The sequence below is a fragment of the Botryllus schlosseri genome, chromosome 10, assembly GCF_051294905.1.
Source record: "Botryllus schlosseri isolate E-star chromosome 10, Bs_hap1, whole genome shotgun sequence".
NCBI lineage: Eukaryota > Metazoa > Chordata > Ascidiacea > Stolidobranchia > Styelidae > Botryllus > Botryllus schlosseri.
In genome coordinates, this window is record NC_137245.1 from 25,142,768 (window position 1) to 25,158,808 (window position 16,041).

General features: G+C 40.8%; 1 protein-coding gene across 2 annotated transcripts; it reads left to right on the forward strand.

The window, feature by feature from the left end:
- The first annotated feature begins 436 nt into the window (after window positions 1-436).
- LOC145448675 (matrilin-1-like) lies at window positions 437-10,346 on the forward strand. Of its 2 annotated transcripts, XM_080327140.1 has the most exons (7): window positions 461-671; window positions 808-882; window positions 952-1,197; window positions 2,350-2,518; window positions 3,497-3,706; window positions 4,279-4,387; window positions 4,458-5,512. In XM_080327140.1, exons 1-7 carry the CDS (start codon window positions 527-529, stop codon window positions 4,563-4,565), a joined length of 1,062 nt encoding a protein of 353 aa, XP_080183266.1. In that variant the 5' UTR covers window positions 461-526; the 3' UTR covers window positions 4,566-5,512. The 2 variants fall into 2 exon arrangements, with proteins under 2 accessions (XP_080183267.1, XP_080183266.1); XM_080327141.1 differs by lacking the exons at window positions 4,279-4,387; window positions 4,458-5,512 and adding an exon at window positions 10,175-10,346 and having other exon boundaries at window positions 437-671.
- The last annotated feature ends 5,695 nt before the right edge of the window (window positions 10,347-16,041 follow it).

Consider the following 16,041-nt stretch of genomic DNA (forward strand, 5'->3'; position numbering starts at 1 on the left):
ATTCTAGTTGTTTAATTAGAATAATTAAGACGGTGATCTAATCCTAGTCTCATTTGTGGATTTTTTATATGATTTAATTTTAATATAATTCCTGGTTTTCCTGTAAATCCTACAGGAGTACTGCATATGGCGAGACGAGCCATCCTTGGTGTGCATTGCCATTCTCGTGCTCAGAGAATGAAGTTTGATTTGATATGAATTGAATTTCCATATCTTCGCTAATTCTGTAATTCTAATTCTATAATCTGATTTGAAAATAACTGTGTATAGCTATAATGCTAACCTAATTTGGAAAAAGACTATAACTCTAAATCTACTATGATATGGGAAAATCTGTGTTCTAATCTAATTTGGAAAAGCCGAACATTTTCTAGTTGTCCAACTTCGACGAAAATACCATATCACATGATTTCGGGTTAACGCATTTGGCTAATTCGTCATATCCGTCAGCGGATAGATCGCAAATTGGGTAAACTCTAAGCTGTGTGGAGAAGGGGTTTGAAATATCTGTAATTACAACGAACAGATGTATCTATCGAAAGTAATATTCGCAATAGGCCTGTGCGTAAGCATTAGGTATGTATCAGCGCATGGTGATCAACCGGGCGAAGGAGAGGAAACTGCTCAAGACAAATTTGCTACCTTCACTTTACAGGCGTTGATGACGTCAGGTGAGCAACGAAATCGTGTATTGATTCGATTTGATGTCTCAACGAGATACTCAAATTCTCAAAATTCCTTTGTAGCCTAAAGGAAGATTGTATATTTCCCTTGTAACCCTTACCATGCTTGTTCTTTTCGTTACAGTTATTCATAAAGTCACCGCTGACTTCGAAAATCGCTTGAATGCTACGGAGTTGAAATTGGAACGCGCGTTAACCGGTATTTATAATATTACAAATATGAATTCTCTATAGACAATTACAAATACGATACCGCCGATTGATTCAGAGATTCAGGGTCTGAAGAATGAAAATAAGATCCTGGCGAACGGGTTATCGAATCTTGAAATCAAGTTTGAAAAGCTAAATTACCAAAAGCCATCAAAGAACACCACCGGATACACGGATAGACTGGAAGAGCCATCAATAAAGAACACCACTGGAAGCACGGATGTACTGGAAGGGCCTGCAACAAACGCAACTGGAAGCAGCAATGAACCGGAACTCAACCAAACGGAAACCAATCCACCTGGCGGTAATATAAGAGCTTACTGAGTGTCGTGAATCCTTGAAATATTCGAACTTGTGAAGAATATCTCCGTGTGAACATTGTTTCATATATAACAAACACGAATCCGAAACTATGTCGTCATATAGGTTCATTGCCAATAAATGTAATACCATAATGTATCCGAATGGTACACATGGCGTACAGGCAGGCGCAACGATGGCGTAGCAATTCGCTTATGGCATGTGACCAGAAGTGGCCAAAGTAGTCATCGTTGGTTCCGGTTACCATAACGTCCCCACTTTTCAAGAAATCTAAAATATCCTCCGAGGACGCCTAAATATTCTCCATTTCACAATTTGGATTTCAATAAAATAGTATTTACGGTGACCGATTCTTGGTTTATTTATTATAGTTGTGCTCACCGTAAATACTATTTTATTCAAATCCAAATCTTTCGACGGCAATAACTCCGCTTCCACTGGTTGGAATTGAACCAAATTTGGTGAGCATCGTTTCTATAGACAGCCTAACACTTTCATGGGGGATACAGAAAATTTTCAAATTTTTTATTATTTATTTTTATATAATAAATAGAAACTTTCTTCTCCTGTAGCAAAGCGGTTACTGGCTGGAATTGAACCAAATTTTGTGTGTGGGCTTAAATTAGGTAACCTAACAATTTTATGAAGTAGCCAGTACGATTTAAGAAAAAATGTCATTTTTGAAGGGCCCTACTGTACAGTGATCGGTGGATAATCCTAGAATTATCAAAGAAAAACTGAAATAACTCCGCTTCTACGGCTTGGAATTGAGTCAAATATGTTTTGCATAGTTTTTGAAGACAGCCCAACAATTTCATGGGGTTGGCAGAAAAATTTGAAAAAATTTTTTTTTGCATTTCTGGGCAAATTCAAAATTTTCAAACTGTACGAAACCCGAGAATATTGGTTGGAATGAATTCAAATTTGGTATGCGTCGTTTTTTAAGGCAACCTGACGATTTAATCAAGTAACCAGCAAGATTCAGGAAAAAAAGTTATTTTTGAACAGCCCTAAATTGCACACTGTCCAGTGTGCACGGAACGTGTGTATTTCTATATATATCACGAGTCGGTGTATTTGCCTCGAAAACATCAAGGAAAAAATACATAACGTATTTTTATTTACCAATCTTCAGAATGTTTGGTGGACGTAATGTTTGCATTGGATGGATCTGAAAGTATTCCTCCAACAAATTTCGAGAAAGTGAAAAGATGGGTGATAGCCGTTGCTCAACGTATTAATGCAAGTTATCCCAACGTGCAATTTGGAGTAATTCAATACTCGCATTACTTTATAGAACGGGGGTGAGTCAATTATTTCGCACTGTTGTTGTAACGTGACCTAAACCCGATGTACAAATTTCAACCGCTGCAAATTGCTGATTTAAGCACCGACTCCAACTGCATACGTTTTCAATATCCCGACTGCGACTCTGAGAATTTTTAATTCACGGACTCCGACTCCTAATATTTCCTCACAGAACTCCGACATTTCTGTAAAAAATGTACTTGGAGAATTATACTTCTACTACATATTTTAGACGTGTATGGTTCATAGAAATTATGAAAACTGCATGTGCTCACATAAAGAAATTAGGCTTGTGATGGTTGGAAAGCGTAAAGACCTGACGACTTCCTCAACTGCAACTCTCCAGTCAGTATGTGCTTCCCCAACTCCGACTCCGACTCCAAGAAGTGCTATAAATTTTCTGTGACTCCGACTACCACAAGAGAAAACTTAGCTTAACCCCGACCCTGACTCCACGACTGCGACTCCATAGCCCTGGTTACCATACGTCCTTCTTTAAGAGGATTTGTCCTCCTTTTTGAAGAAATCAATTATGTCCTCCGAGGACGCCCAAATGCCCTTCTTTTTGGGAATTCTTCCTCCGTTATAGCTTTACAGTTTATACAGCCAGGAGACTGTACAGACACACGTAAAAAACTCCATAAATGACGCGAAACCTGGATTTTGACGGTAGAGGCGGCCAAATTACGTTAAAGCGGTCTTCCTGGAATTTGGTTGGAAAAATGACCTTTTTTTAGTCAGTAAAACAGTATTTCCAGTAAACCTTTCAAAAGAACTCTTTTCTCGTCCGATTTTAAAAGTTTTGTGATTTGTAAAATTGTCCTCTTTTACGGCCCTCAAAATATGATAACCCTATTTAAGATAAATTAAAATGTATTCAACGAACAGGAATCGTGGATTGTATAGGTCTATGTTTTATGAATAGAAACCGTTTATAGTACCCGGTCATCATGCGACTATATATCCCCATTCAGGTTAGAGGACCAACCGTATATTCGGACCGAAATTAGACTGGGCTACCACACGGACGCAGAATTCGAACGTTCGGTGAACGATATACCTTTTATGGGATTCACTACCTACACAGCTGCGGCTTTGAGGAAAATCAAGAATAATTTCGTCAATTCAAGAAACTTCAACAAATCTGGCAATGCTCAAGTTTTAATACTACTCACGGACGGAAAGTCAGTATATTTAGTTTCTTGTTTCTTTCGCGCGGTGGTTATCTAACTTAACAGGTGTTCCCGGGAATCCCAGCCGTTCACTGAACCATTCTCAGAGGTTCGCTGGTGGTTAAGAGACATCTGATTCGTGATGATCCATGAGCCATGATCTATGCCCTTGGGTGTCGAGATAGCTTAATGGTATCCTTTTGAGTATCCTAATATTATTAATTATATACCCTAATAATCGAAGAGAAACTTATTGCGGATAAATGAAACTTTCTCACGATTCTAGGGCAACAAAAACATGCCATATATAAAAGTAAAACGTGCGGCAATCTTCGAAAACCTATAGGCCTACACCAGTTACCGTGATACAGGGTGTATTTCTCAAGGTTCTTATGAAAATGTTACTCATAAAAGCGAATCAAACTTTATCGCTTCACTGCTTTAGGTACTCCGAAAGAAGTATATTACCCCGATACTGACCCTGAACAGTTGAACACCCCTGAACATCTCTAGAATAACAAGTGCTCTTATATTCCTATGCTTGTTGGATGACTGTTCATGAGTCTTCTCTGTTCATCGTTCAGGGCGGCTGATCGAAATTACTTGACCCAAAGCGCACAGATGCTGCGTGACATCGATGTAATACCATTCGTAGTTGGCGTCGGAGGATCTGTAGACGTGTCCGAAATGAAAGTGAGCTAGTTTCTGGATAGGTATCCTCGTCATTCTTGTGGTATATTAATCTGCACTTCATCAATTTCAGATAATCGCAGGGGAAGACCTCAGGGTTCTTCGAAGTCTCGACTTTTCCGACCTACAAAAGCTGAATATCAATTTGCAAAGATACATATCATGTGACGGTTCGGCCTAACTGAACACAAACTGTGTCATCAATTCGTACTTTTCGTAGTGTTCGATTGACAATTTATATAATTCCATTTCGCAGAGTAGGCTACTATTCTGTTCGTAAAAAGCTATACGTTGTGCAGCCTATAAGATGGTGACGGTTTACATCAGGGGTCGGCAACCTTTTGCTAGTCGCGGGCCAAATTTCGGGTGTAGGCCTACAACTTTTTGGCGGGCCGGAATTTTCTTAGTACTATATTTTACGCTCACTTCGGTATATATTATCCTACATTGCTGCAATCTCAATCATACCAATCAGAAGACACATGTATTTACAGTTCAACAAAACAGAATAAATGTGACAATTGGTGCAGCTTGCTTTGTGAATTGTTTTCAACTTCTGGTAACAAGTCAGATGAAACAAGAATCAGACCCTATTTAAAATGGACGTTCGAAATACGTGATCTTAGCTTGCTCTTCGTTAATTTCATTGTTCAAAACTATTGTTCACTTAAATAGCTGGTTCGTGGTACAGAACTTGAATATAGCTTTCAATACAATATCCATTGTATAATAATATTTATTAACTCGAAGACTTTTCGGGTGCCTCTTTTCAAGAGTTAACTGCACACTAAAGGGATTTAAACAGATTTAGAAGCAAAACCAAAAAGGCAAAGTATGACGCAGCAATCAAAATCACAAACCATGAAATTCGCATTGTACCAATGGCAACAATAATAAACTATGAAGTATACGGACATACGGTCCGGGTTGCCAGTAAACTCGCCCCAAAGTAAATTCGGCCCGTCGAATTCGGCCCTCGGTCACTTTGGCCGTCGGTGAATTCGGCCGTCGGTAAATTCGGCCCTCGGTAAATTCGGCCAGGGCGAGAGTAACAATAACAGTTACAATACCATTACCTAACCTGAACCCTAACCCTAATCCTAACCTAACTCTAATCCTAACCTAACCCTAATCCTAACCTAACCCTAATCTTAACCTAACCCAACCCTAATCCTAACCTAACCCTAATCCTAAGCTAACCCTAATCCTAACCGAACCTAACCCTAATCCTAACCCTAACCTAACCCTAATCCTAACCCTAATCCTAACCCTAACGCTAATCCTAACTCTAAACCTAACCCCTAACCTCCAAATCACTTGATAATATTATAATTATGTAATATAATACACATTATTAGTTCGTAATACAATTTCACACAATGTTCTCCGAGGGCCGAATATACCGATTGAAGTCGGCTGTAGGTAAATTCGGCCCCATAAACATCGGCATAAATATACACATATATGTATTTATACGCATACCCTGTTCTCCAAATCACTTGATAATAATATAATTATGAAATTAATTCACATTAATAGTTTGTAATACATTTTTATAAAAAATTCTCCGAGGGCAGAATTGACCGAGTAACCAGTGAATTGACCGGTAAATTCGGCCGTCGGTAAATTCGGTCCCCGTGAATATCCGCGCTATCTCCCGTGATTACGCGATCTACGCATACCCTGACATCCAAATCACTTTATAATAGTATAATTATGTAATTATGTCATGTTAACGGTTGGTAATACATTTTAATACAATATTCTCGGTGGGCCGAATTTACTGATGTAATGGCCGAATTTGCCTGGGCCGAATTCACTTTGGGGCGAGTTTACTGGCAACCTACGGTACTATAGTAGCAACGCAATTCGTAAATAAACAGTTACACACACGAAACACATGAACTAATGGGAAATTTGTAGGTTATAGAGAAAATCTTTTTGTCTACATAAAATAGGTTTGTTCAACTGAATAATAGTAGACTCCAGCACTTTTAGATGAAACAAAGACCTACCACGCGCAATGACAGTAAACATATTGTCATCATAGTGCTGTGCACAGGCGAGGTTTTCACTCAAATGCTGACCGATTGACGTGATTTTGATTGTTGCGTCATACTTTGCCTTTTTGGTTTTGCTTTTAAATCTGTTTAAATCCCTTTAGTGTGCCGTTAACTCTTGAAAAGAGACACCCGAAAAGTCTTCGAGTTAATAAATATTATTATACAATGGATATTGTATTGAAAACTATTGTTCACATGCGTACGTGCTTCCAAAAATCGATGCAATTTCTTTTGCATTGTTGGTCAAGCTGGGATAAAGAACAATTTCAAGAACGTACTCTTTGTCAACGTCATGCAGCGATATGCTCTTTGTATGAAATTTGTCATTCAATTCAACTGCATCGCATTTCAGAAAGGCCCATTTGGAATTTCCAAACAATGGTATTGGCGTCCACATTAAACGGAGTACTGAATAGTCAGAATTCATTTTGTAGAGAAGGAATGTCGGAAAAGCGAGTGAATATTCAGTAGTAGATTTCGTATCACAGTTACAAATTTAGTGTTGGTACTAGGTTTTCTCTCCTCTAGTATAGGAAAGTGAGCATAATTTTCTTTGTACTGTTGACATTTCCAGAGTCACAGATTTGTTTTGAATGCGCCTCAACATCTCATGTATTTAGTTGTTTTCCCCCTGAAGTTGCAAATTCAATTTGTTCAGATGTGACGTTAAATGTACCAGGAAAGCAAGATGAGATACTCATTTTCGATTACACGATTATGAGTCGGCGATATTTGTGTTTTCGAGGAAAGTTGCTATTTGATTTCTCAGTTCATACACTCGTGTAAGCATAGCTGCCCGACTTAATGCGCGAACATGACAGATATAGGCCTACAGGACGTCGCCATATTGAGTCTCTTCAATTCAAGAAACTTCAACAAATCTGGCAATGCTCAAGTTTTAATACTACTCACGGACGGAAACTCAGTATATTTAGTTTCTTGTTTCTTTAGCGCGGTGGTTATCTAACTTAACAGGTGTTCCCGGGAATCCCAGCCGTTCACTGAACCATTCTCAGAGGTTCGCTGGTGGTTAAGAGACATATGATTCGTGATGATCCATGAGCCATGATCTATGCCCTTGGGTGTCGAGATAGCTTAATGGTATCCTTTTGAGTATCCTAATATTATTAATTATATACCCTAATAATCGAAGAGAAACTTATTGCGGATAAATGCAACTTTCTCACGATTCTAGGGCAACAAAAACATGCCATATATAAAAGTAAAACGTGCGGCAATCTTCGAAAACCTATAGGCCTACACTAGGGTTGCCATATTTTTGTGAAGCAAATTCCGGACACTCTTTAGCGCCCCCTAGCGGATTTTAAAATTAGGTGTAACACATTGGCCGTCAATATGACATCACACTGGCAAAGCATTGCCCATCGACTGTATACACTATACAGCAGGGGTGTGCAAACTACGGCCCGCGAGAGTCTAAAGAAACTTATTAGAAATATAGTTAAAATGCGAACTAAATATCGAATTAATGCAGGGACTAATTAAACTTTTTTCTTAGTATATTTCACCATGATAATTCTAAGGCAGTGGTTCTCAAACTGGGCGGCGCGTCTCCCTTGAGGGCGTGAAATCGTCTGAAGGGGGCCGAAGCTGATCTCGAATGAGAAAAAAAATTGCGGTCCGCGCAATTTACACTCAATTCCTAATTGTTGATTTGTATTTAGTCTGAATTTAATATCTAAAAATCTCTCATCCACAATCGTAACCTTTCATGCCATCAAACTATCCGTTAGGTTTGCTAGCATCCTGGTTACGTTTTGTGATATGACGATAAGGGGGGCGCGAAATCTTTCACCATCACAAGGGGTCCGTGTCTTAAAAAGTTTGAGAACCACTACTCTAAGGTAAATACTTCCTATATTATTTTATGTTTAATTTCTGGTGCGACCATCTCAAGGCCCACGCATTTTGAAATGTTTCAACTGCTAAAAATGACAGAATTCCTAAACGAGATTGACATAATTTGGATCACGAGTGTGATTTCAGATTGGCCACTCCAGTTTTACCTATTTTAGTGATGTGCTTATATATTCGTTCTGTGCGTAGACTTAGGGTAGTTATATTTTATCTACAAATAGTAGAAGCGTGTTTAAATCTAACATGGTCATGGTGCTGTCAGCATTGTGTGTCCTGGAACTGAACCAAAAGTGGAATTAGTAAATCTATGAACAGATTGCTGCTCAGTGCTCACAAATTTAAATTTCAATCCTGTTCTAAGAATCGGGACAACCGACTTTCACCTCTATAGTTTTGACAAATTGGTCATTGAGGTCGACCAGCCTATGAAATCTCGCCATTGTACGATATCGTCGTAGCAATGTTTGGTTTGTTTTAAATAAGCATAGATATTATCTCCATGTCCTAACTATAATCAAATACCAATATTGCATTTTGGTTTATAATCCCAATTTGATATAGTGCGGCCCGCGAGCTCAAAAGTTTGCCCACCCCTGCTATACAGGAATGAAGTGGAACATAGGTCATGAATTTGGCCATCTGTAATGTGAGCTCTGGTGATTGCTACAGGGTTAGCAATAGATTCCTCCACGAGCCGGATGAAATCATCTGGCGGGCCGTGTCTGGCCTGTCAGGATTGTGTTTGACAGCCCTGCTATACAGTTAGGTCGGTGCGGCTATCTGTTTATGAGTTTTAATCAGGTCCGAAACAACATTTTTTCTCCCCCAACCCCCCCCCCCTCCCCCATCCGCCCAAAAAGCACTGATATTGGGCCCACCATAGAGTAGTCGATGTAACTTGCTGGGCACTTACTATATGCATTTGGCTGTTATATTTTATGTATGAATTCTGTCAATAATATTGAATCTTCGATATATTAGGCTACTATAAAATGCACCAGCAGGTTGCACATCCGGTGATGTCATCCAGACTTTTATGCTCGCGACCTCCTTTCCCACTTGCAAATGTTCCGTGGCAAAGCTCAAAACTTGATAAGCTGATTACTAAAAAAATTCAGCTCGCCCAAACTTACACACGGCATAGCAAGCTGATTACATTTAACATCATCGCGATCTCCAGATAAAGGCGGACGACCCCAAGATTTGGAGCCACTGTGTGTGATTGAAGCATCCAATCGGCCTTAACCAACTCTAGGAATATACCGTTTGCTTATAATTGCGATGATTACAATCAGACTCATTTCAGTAAATGCTGGTTATTTATACTTATTTTGATTGCATTTTTGGCGAGGGTGGTGCCTGAAGCCCATACTAATAGCCTTATACGTTGCAAACTCACGCGCGGCGCGAAGAACAATTGTGGTTAGCATAAATCTGCTTGAAAATAATATTTTTTATGTTGATTTACGAAAAACTTTTGAGCCTGCTTCAAGCCTTCAAAATTCCGGACATTAAGGCATATTTTAGAAATTCCTCCCGGACGCAGATTTTTCAGTGAAATTCCGGACATGTCCGGGAAATTCCGGACGTATGGCAACCCTAGCCTACACCAGTTACCGTGATACAGGGTGTATTTCTCAAGGTTCTTATGAAAATGTTACTCATAAAAGCGAATCAAACTTTATCGCTTCACTGCTTTAGGTACTCCGAAAGAAGTATATTACCCCGATACTGACCCTGAACAGTTGAACACCCCTGAACATCTCTAGAATAACAAGTGCTCTTATATTCCTATATGCTTGTTGGATGACTGTTCAGTGTTCATGACTCTTCTCTGTTCATCGTTCAGGGCGGCTGATCGAAATTACTTGATCCAAAGCGCACAGATGCTGCGTGACATCGATGTAATACCATTCGTAGTTGGCGTCGGAGGATCTGTAGACGTGTCCGAAATGAAAGTGAGCTAGTTTCTGGATAGGTATCCTCGTCATTCTTGTGGTATATTAATCTGCACTTCATCAATTTCAGATAATCGCAGGGGGAAACCTCAGGGTTTTCGAGGAAAGTTGCTATTTGATTTCTCAGTTCATACACTCGTGTAAGCATAGCTGCCCGACTTTATGCGCGAACATGACAGATATAGGCCTACAGGACGTCGCCATATTGAGTCTCTGCTTCTAGTAATATCTGGCGTAACTGATTCAGTTAATGAGACAAAAATCATATTAACAGTATGGAGCACCTTCGGTTGCGAGATACACCCGCTTGATAAGCACTGATGGCAGTCTAGTATCTCCATTTCCTACTTCAACCACCTTCGTTTTATGGCGTAACAATAGACTAATACGATGTAAGCTACTATTATATCGTAGTAATACCGCATTTTTTCATGCAGTGCTGCAATGCAGATTGAACCTCATTATGAAACGGCGGGCCGTATTCTTGTGATAACTAATTATTATGTCGCGGGCCGGACGATTTCGCTTGGCGGGCCGGATCCGGCCCGCGGGCCGTAGGTTGCCGACCCTTGGTTTACATAATGTTGTATTTCATCTCTGCATTACATTACATCGATGTGTGTCTTGTGTATCGCATTGTACATTGTGTGTCTTGAGCAACCGACAATCTATGCTCAATTGCCCACGATTGCGATTAGGATCGGTTTTCGAGTTTGGCGGTGTATCGGTACTCTGCGTCGCCGTCCGATCTGCTCAGCCGGTGTCAGTTAGTGACGCCACTTTTAAATTGAACTTAATTCCACGACCGATCTTGATAAACGATGATCCGTCGATGAAGATTGCATTCAAATAAACGACGTGAGGAATATTGGCCGAGCAACCTTTTTTTAGAGAGCCACCGTATTCGATCTGCATTCAAGAGCGACGGTACATTTCATTTTATCGGTCTATGGCAGGGGCGGGCAACTTCTCCAGTCGGCGGGCCGGATATAGGAAAATAAAGTATTTGGCGGGCCGGATTGCTGTATCGATACATTATCCGCCCATTTCTCCACATATACATCCGACAGTCGACGAGCATGTCCACATTCAAGTCGAAATACAAGCAATTACTACTAAATAAATACAGTCCATCCTCAAGATTACCGGACCACGACTGACCTATCGATCTCGCTTCCCATGACATGCCGCCCTATTTCTTGTCGCATTCTTCTTCTATACTATCTTCCTTACTTTCATTCAGTGTGCATGCCTCCTCTTTACATCGCCTAGGCCCAGGTGGGTGTCAGATTCCATAGACTACTCCTTGTCGCTTCGACATCTTCTTGTCTTTTCATTGTATCGCATTTTTGTGGTGTATTGAACTGATAAAATTGCTAATAAACCTATGATGATGATGATGATGATAAATCGTATTGAATGAATGTATTTTAACGACAGCAATGTTACTTCAAAGTTATTTCTCGCCGATAATGAGGAGGACAGTGTGGATTTGAGAATATAGCATTGCCATACACTCATACAGCAATGGTTGGGAACCTATAACTCGCGAGCCAAATATGGCTCTTTTGGGGATAAGATATGGCTCTTTGCCAAATATTTATTTTGTACTGAAAGGTAATGTTGCAGCGACTTGTTAGTAAATTTTCATCACGATCAGAATAATTATTCCCGTGGCAGTATAAACATGTCTTTGAGAGGTAAAGGCAACGCTGTCTTCAGGTTTAGGGGCTCGAACTCTTTTCAAAATCCTCAAATTTAAGTTACTGTTGCGCCGGCGACCAATATCACCCTCGAATTCGATGTAGCCTACCCGACTAGAAATCTTGGAGTGCGCGATAGGTTGATTGATCTAAGAGAATAGCAGACATGGCGCGACACCAATATGGCAACGCAGTTTTCAAATACTCATTGTCTTCCTGATCTACGGCAGGAAATGAACTGCCGTGGAGGTGACATTCACAATCACAAACTCGATTTACAAACAACGCCATAGCTATCCACGTTCTTGATTGGCAAATAGCTCTACCGGCGATAAAATAGGCGTGTAGCGCAAGGTTATATGTTACGGCTGAATACTCTGAGAATTGAGAAGTCGATCAGTATTTAAATTTTCGAAATCAATGACACAGTTACTTTGGATTAATATCAGTTATAACAAACTCTAAGCTATTAACGATGAATTTATCAATTATCAATGGTGAGGCTTGGTCCGTCTGTGCCTTACTTCTCGTTTCGCGCTTCATTTTCGATGAATAAAATGCAAATTGTGGGAATTTGGACGATAAATGTTGAAAATCTAGTCATTCATGAACATCAATAGAAAATACCAATAATGATTGAAGGTTTCAAAATCTTCGTTAACAGCTTAGATTGGGTAGGCCTATATATAGATTGCTATCGTGACCATGTTTAGCTCCACGTACGCATGTGATCTTGATCATGCGTTCTCGCAATTAAAAGGAGCATTACGGCGAACCTACGTTCTCGTAACTCAAGTTTCGTATGCTCTACTCAAGTAAGACAACCAGCATGATCAGTTCGAGTTTTTACAGAGAAAATGTGGCGCACACGATGAATCCCGTGTATAGAGAGTTCTAACTAATACTACCTTGACGTCAGAAATTTTCAATTGTGACGTAATATCTGATTGACATGTATAGCTCTTTGGGAGGTAAAATGGAAAAAATAAGGCCAATATGGCTCGTCGGATAAAAAATGTTCCCGACCACTGCCATACAGGCACCGCCATGCCTGCTCGCTGATCAATCCACACGTGGTGCAATCCCTAATTAAGATTTCGACAAGCCCGGTAGCTTACCCCAAATTTACAAAGATATCAATTCATTAGGGTTGAGTAGGTGACGAGATAGCACCGTTGTTTAACTGTGTGGCCTAATTAATCTCGATATCGAATTCATGCGACCTGCGTCCTCTACGAATTTTGAAAAGTGGCCCACGACCCGTTTTAAGTTGGCGACCCCTGGCAGAAGCGGTGTCTTGCAAAAGCCCAGAAGTGTGCCGTGCTACAAGTCGGCGTTTAAGGAATCAAAAATAAGAAATATCAGCCTGGTGTAAATGACCATTGTAGTCGACAAAAGCATGATCACCGCAAACGACATTAGGGTTGAGTACATCCTAAATGCCGATAATGCTAGTCTTCTCGCTTCGACGAACTTACGCGTAAAGCTCCACTCTCGCACGCTGCGCACATGCGTATATAATAACATACAGTCACTAAAATTTGATCTAGTAAGCAAGTAGTGGGGAGTCTCGGCAGACATGGGCTACGGGCCACATTATCATGGGAGACGGAAAACTGTCCGCGGGCCGGACAAAATCCCTTCGCGGGCCGGATCCGGCCCGCGGACCGTTTGTTGCCCAACCCTGGTCTATGGGGTATTCAGGTCAAGCATCATCACTTAACGAAATCTTGGGACGATTTCTCGAATGTTGCACTTTTTCTCATCTAAACGAACCACGGCGGTAGTACGGTGGTTACGGTAAGAAGAGAGAGAGAGAGAGAGAGAGAGAGAGAGAGGAAAGAGACTTCGATTTTCCTCCAACCGAAATCCACATATGATATAGCAATAGCAATAATAATGATTCACAAAAACCCAAATACAGCAGGGCGGTAGGCTATTCCGTGCACGTACCATTCCGACTCAATCGTGAGTCGAAAAATATCGCGCTTAGTTCGCTACGGAAATACTGTGTGTGTTTCTTTGTGAATCGTGTGTATAAAGAGTCGTGACCAATGTTACCTCTAATTTCTACGAGTCTCCGCAAACACACCAACTCACTGCGCGGTCCCATGGACGACAGTGCGTGACACCAGACGCGCGGCGCGGCGTGCGTGTATCCATTCAAGCCACATAATTTATTGATAGAATCAAATTACAGTATTTACATCTCGTTTCATTGCACGACACCAATGATATATCATTGCACGACACCAGATAATCACATTATGAGCGAAGAAGGAGAACTGCGCTCTAAAAACATGATGTGGTCTCAACTTGAAGTTACGCCATTAAATCCATTTTTTCAGAAAGCCACCGAATTCGAACTGCAGCTAAAGGATGCACGATACCGCGCGTGCGACTGTGTACTGTCGCAAAGGGTTAAGAAGCACTTCGACATCACCGATATTGCACGTGTGGTAGCCTTCGGTGCATATTTTGAAAATCCTTTCAGGTGCAGTTCGAATACGGTGGCATTCTGAAGAAAATGACTGCTCCCAAAATGTGTCACTTTGTTGCGTGCTCTTATTTCTTGATCTCTCATCACGATTGTCGACATAGTCGAACGATATTGGAATCGCCCAAACGTATCAGAAACAAATTTCTTTCGTGAGGAGCACACGATTACAAGCTTGGTATTTCTATATAGGGCGCATCATTTTCCTTTGCTCTTCACATCTGTTGTTGTTGTTTTTGTTGTTATGCTATGTTTCATATTCATGGTGTTTCGACTACATTGGTCATTTTACAGGCCTACGCTATCTCGCCACCGTTCGCATATGTAGGCTACTGTGAGGCTTATATTGCAAAGGGCGCTACTATATTAAAATCGAAAAATGACTTCGTATAGAATCGTGCCCAGCGCGAAGAAAATCTCAAGATTAATTAAAACCGTGAGCCATGTTGTAAATTCAATTGGTATCTCGACGGCCGCACAAATTTCATTCTGCGGCCACAGCTTATGGCCACTCCTGATGTAGACCTACTGCGTCAAAACACTGATGCGACGTCCAAATAACGGCGATGCACTCATTACTCAGTCTCAAGACATACAGTCAGATTTAAAATACGATTATTCAAGTGTGACTGCTGAAGCAAGATGAACGTGTGACCTATCAATTGAAATCCGATTTCTGCCGAATGAGCTATTACCGTAGTTGGAATTTGATATTGGTGCATTGCATAATCCATATGTCTCCAGTCTGCCCGGCGGCGACCAGATTAATTGGAATATGGAAAATCCCTTTCAAACGAATCGAATAAAATCCGAATTTGGCTGCTGAGGAGCTGATGTAATTCAACGCCCTACACTGCACACTGCACAGCTGCTGCATTTCACGATCAACGTTTGCGAAGCCCAGCTGTTGAGTAACTATTATGCGCAACTGCGCAGCAATGAATTGCTATTCGCAGGCATATAGCCTACACAATAACACGGCACTGTCTAATTTTGAACTCCAATTAAAAAGACTAACACCAACATCACCCACGAATTATTTTGAACAGGGGAATGCGACGCCGATGGGATGCGATTATCTGACGATTATCATTATCTTATACAATATAATTTGGAGAAGAGGAATGTTAAATCGCTCGTCCGATGGAGAGAAGAGATGGTGTTTAATTCTTAGAGCACTAGGGTTGAAACCGACGTTTGTACCGAGATGGCACCGCTTTGTCTGATTACGAATTACTAATTGACTAGTGATAGACGTTTGTATATGTAAAATGTTCCCGTGGTCTATAGGGTGCTAACTGCTAAGATAGCGTAGTGGTAACGATAAGCGCCCACCAATGTGACGGATTCCCGTCGGAGGTTCATCTGGGCTCCTCTTCCCCCGCCGTTGCCGTTCTTACGGCGACAAAAACGCCCAGAAAAAGACCCGACGGAAGAAAGCGCTCACAATGAATGGAAAGAACTAGTAGAACGAGCCGCGGCTTCAAAAAAAGATCAACATCGGAAAGAAATGTGATATTGGGCAATCTAGGCCAATGTGGAGAAGGACCGCTACTGA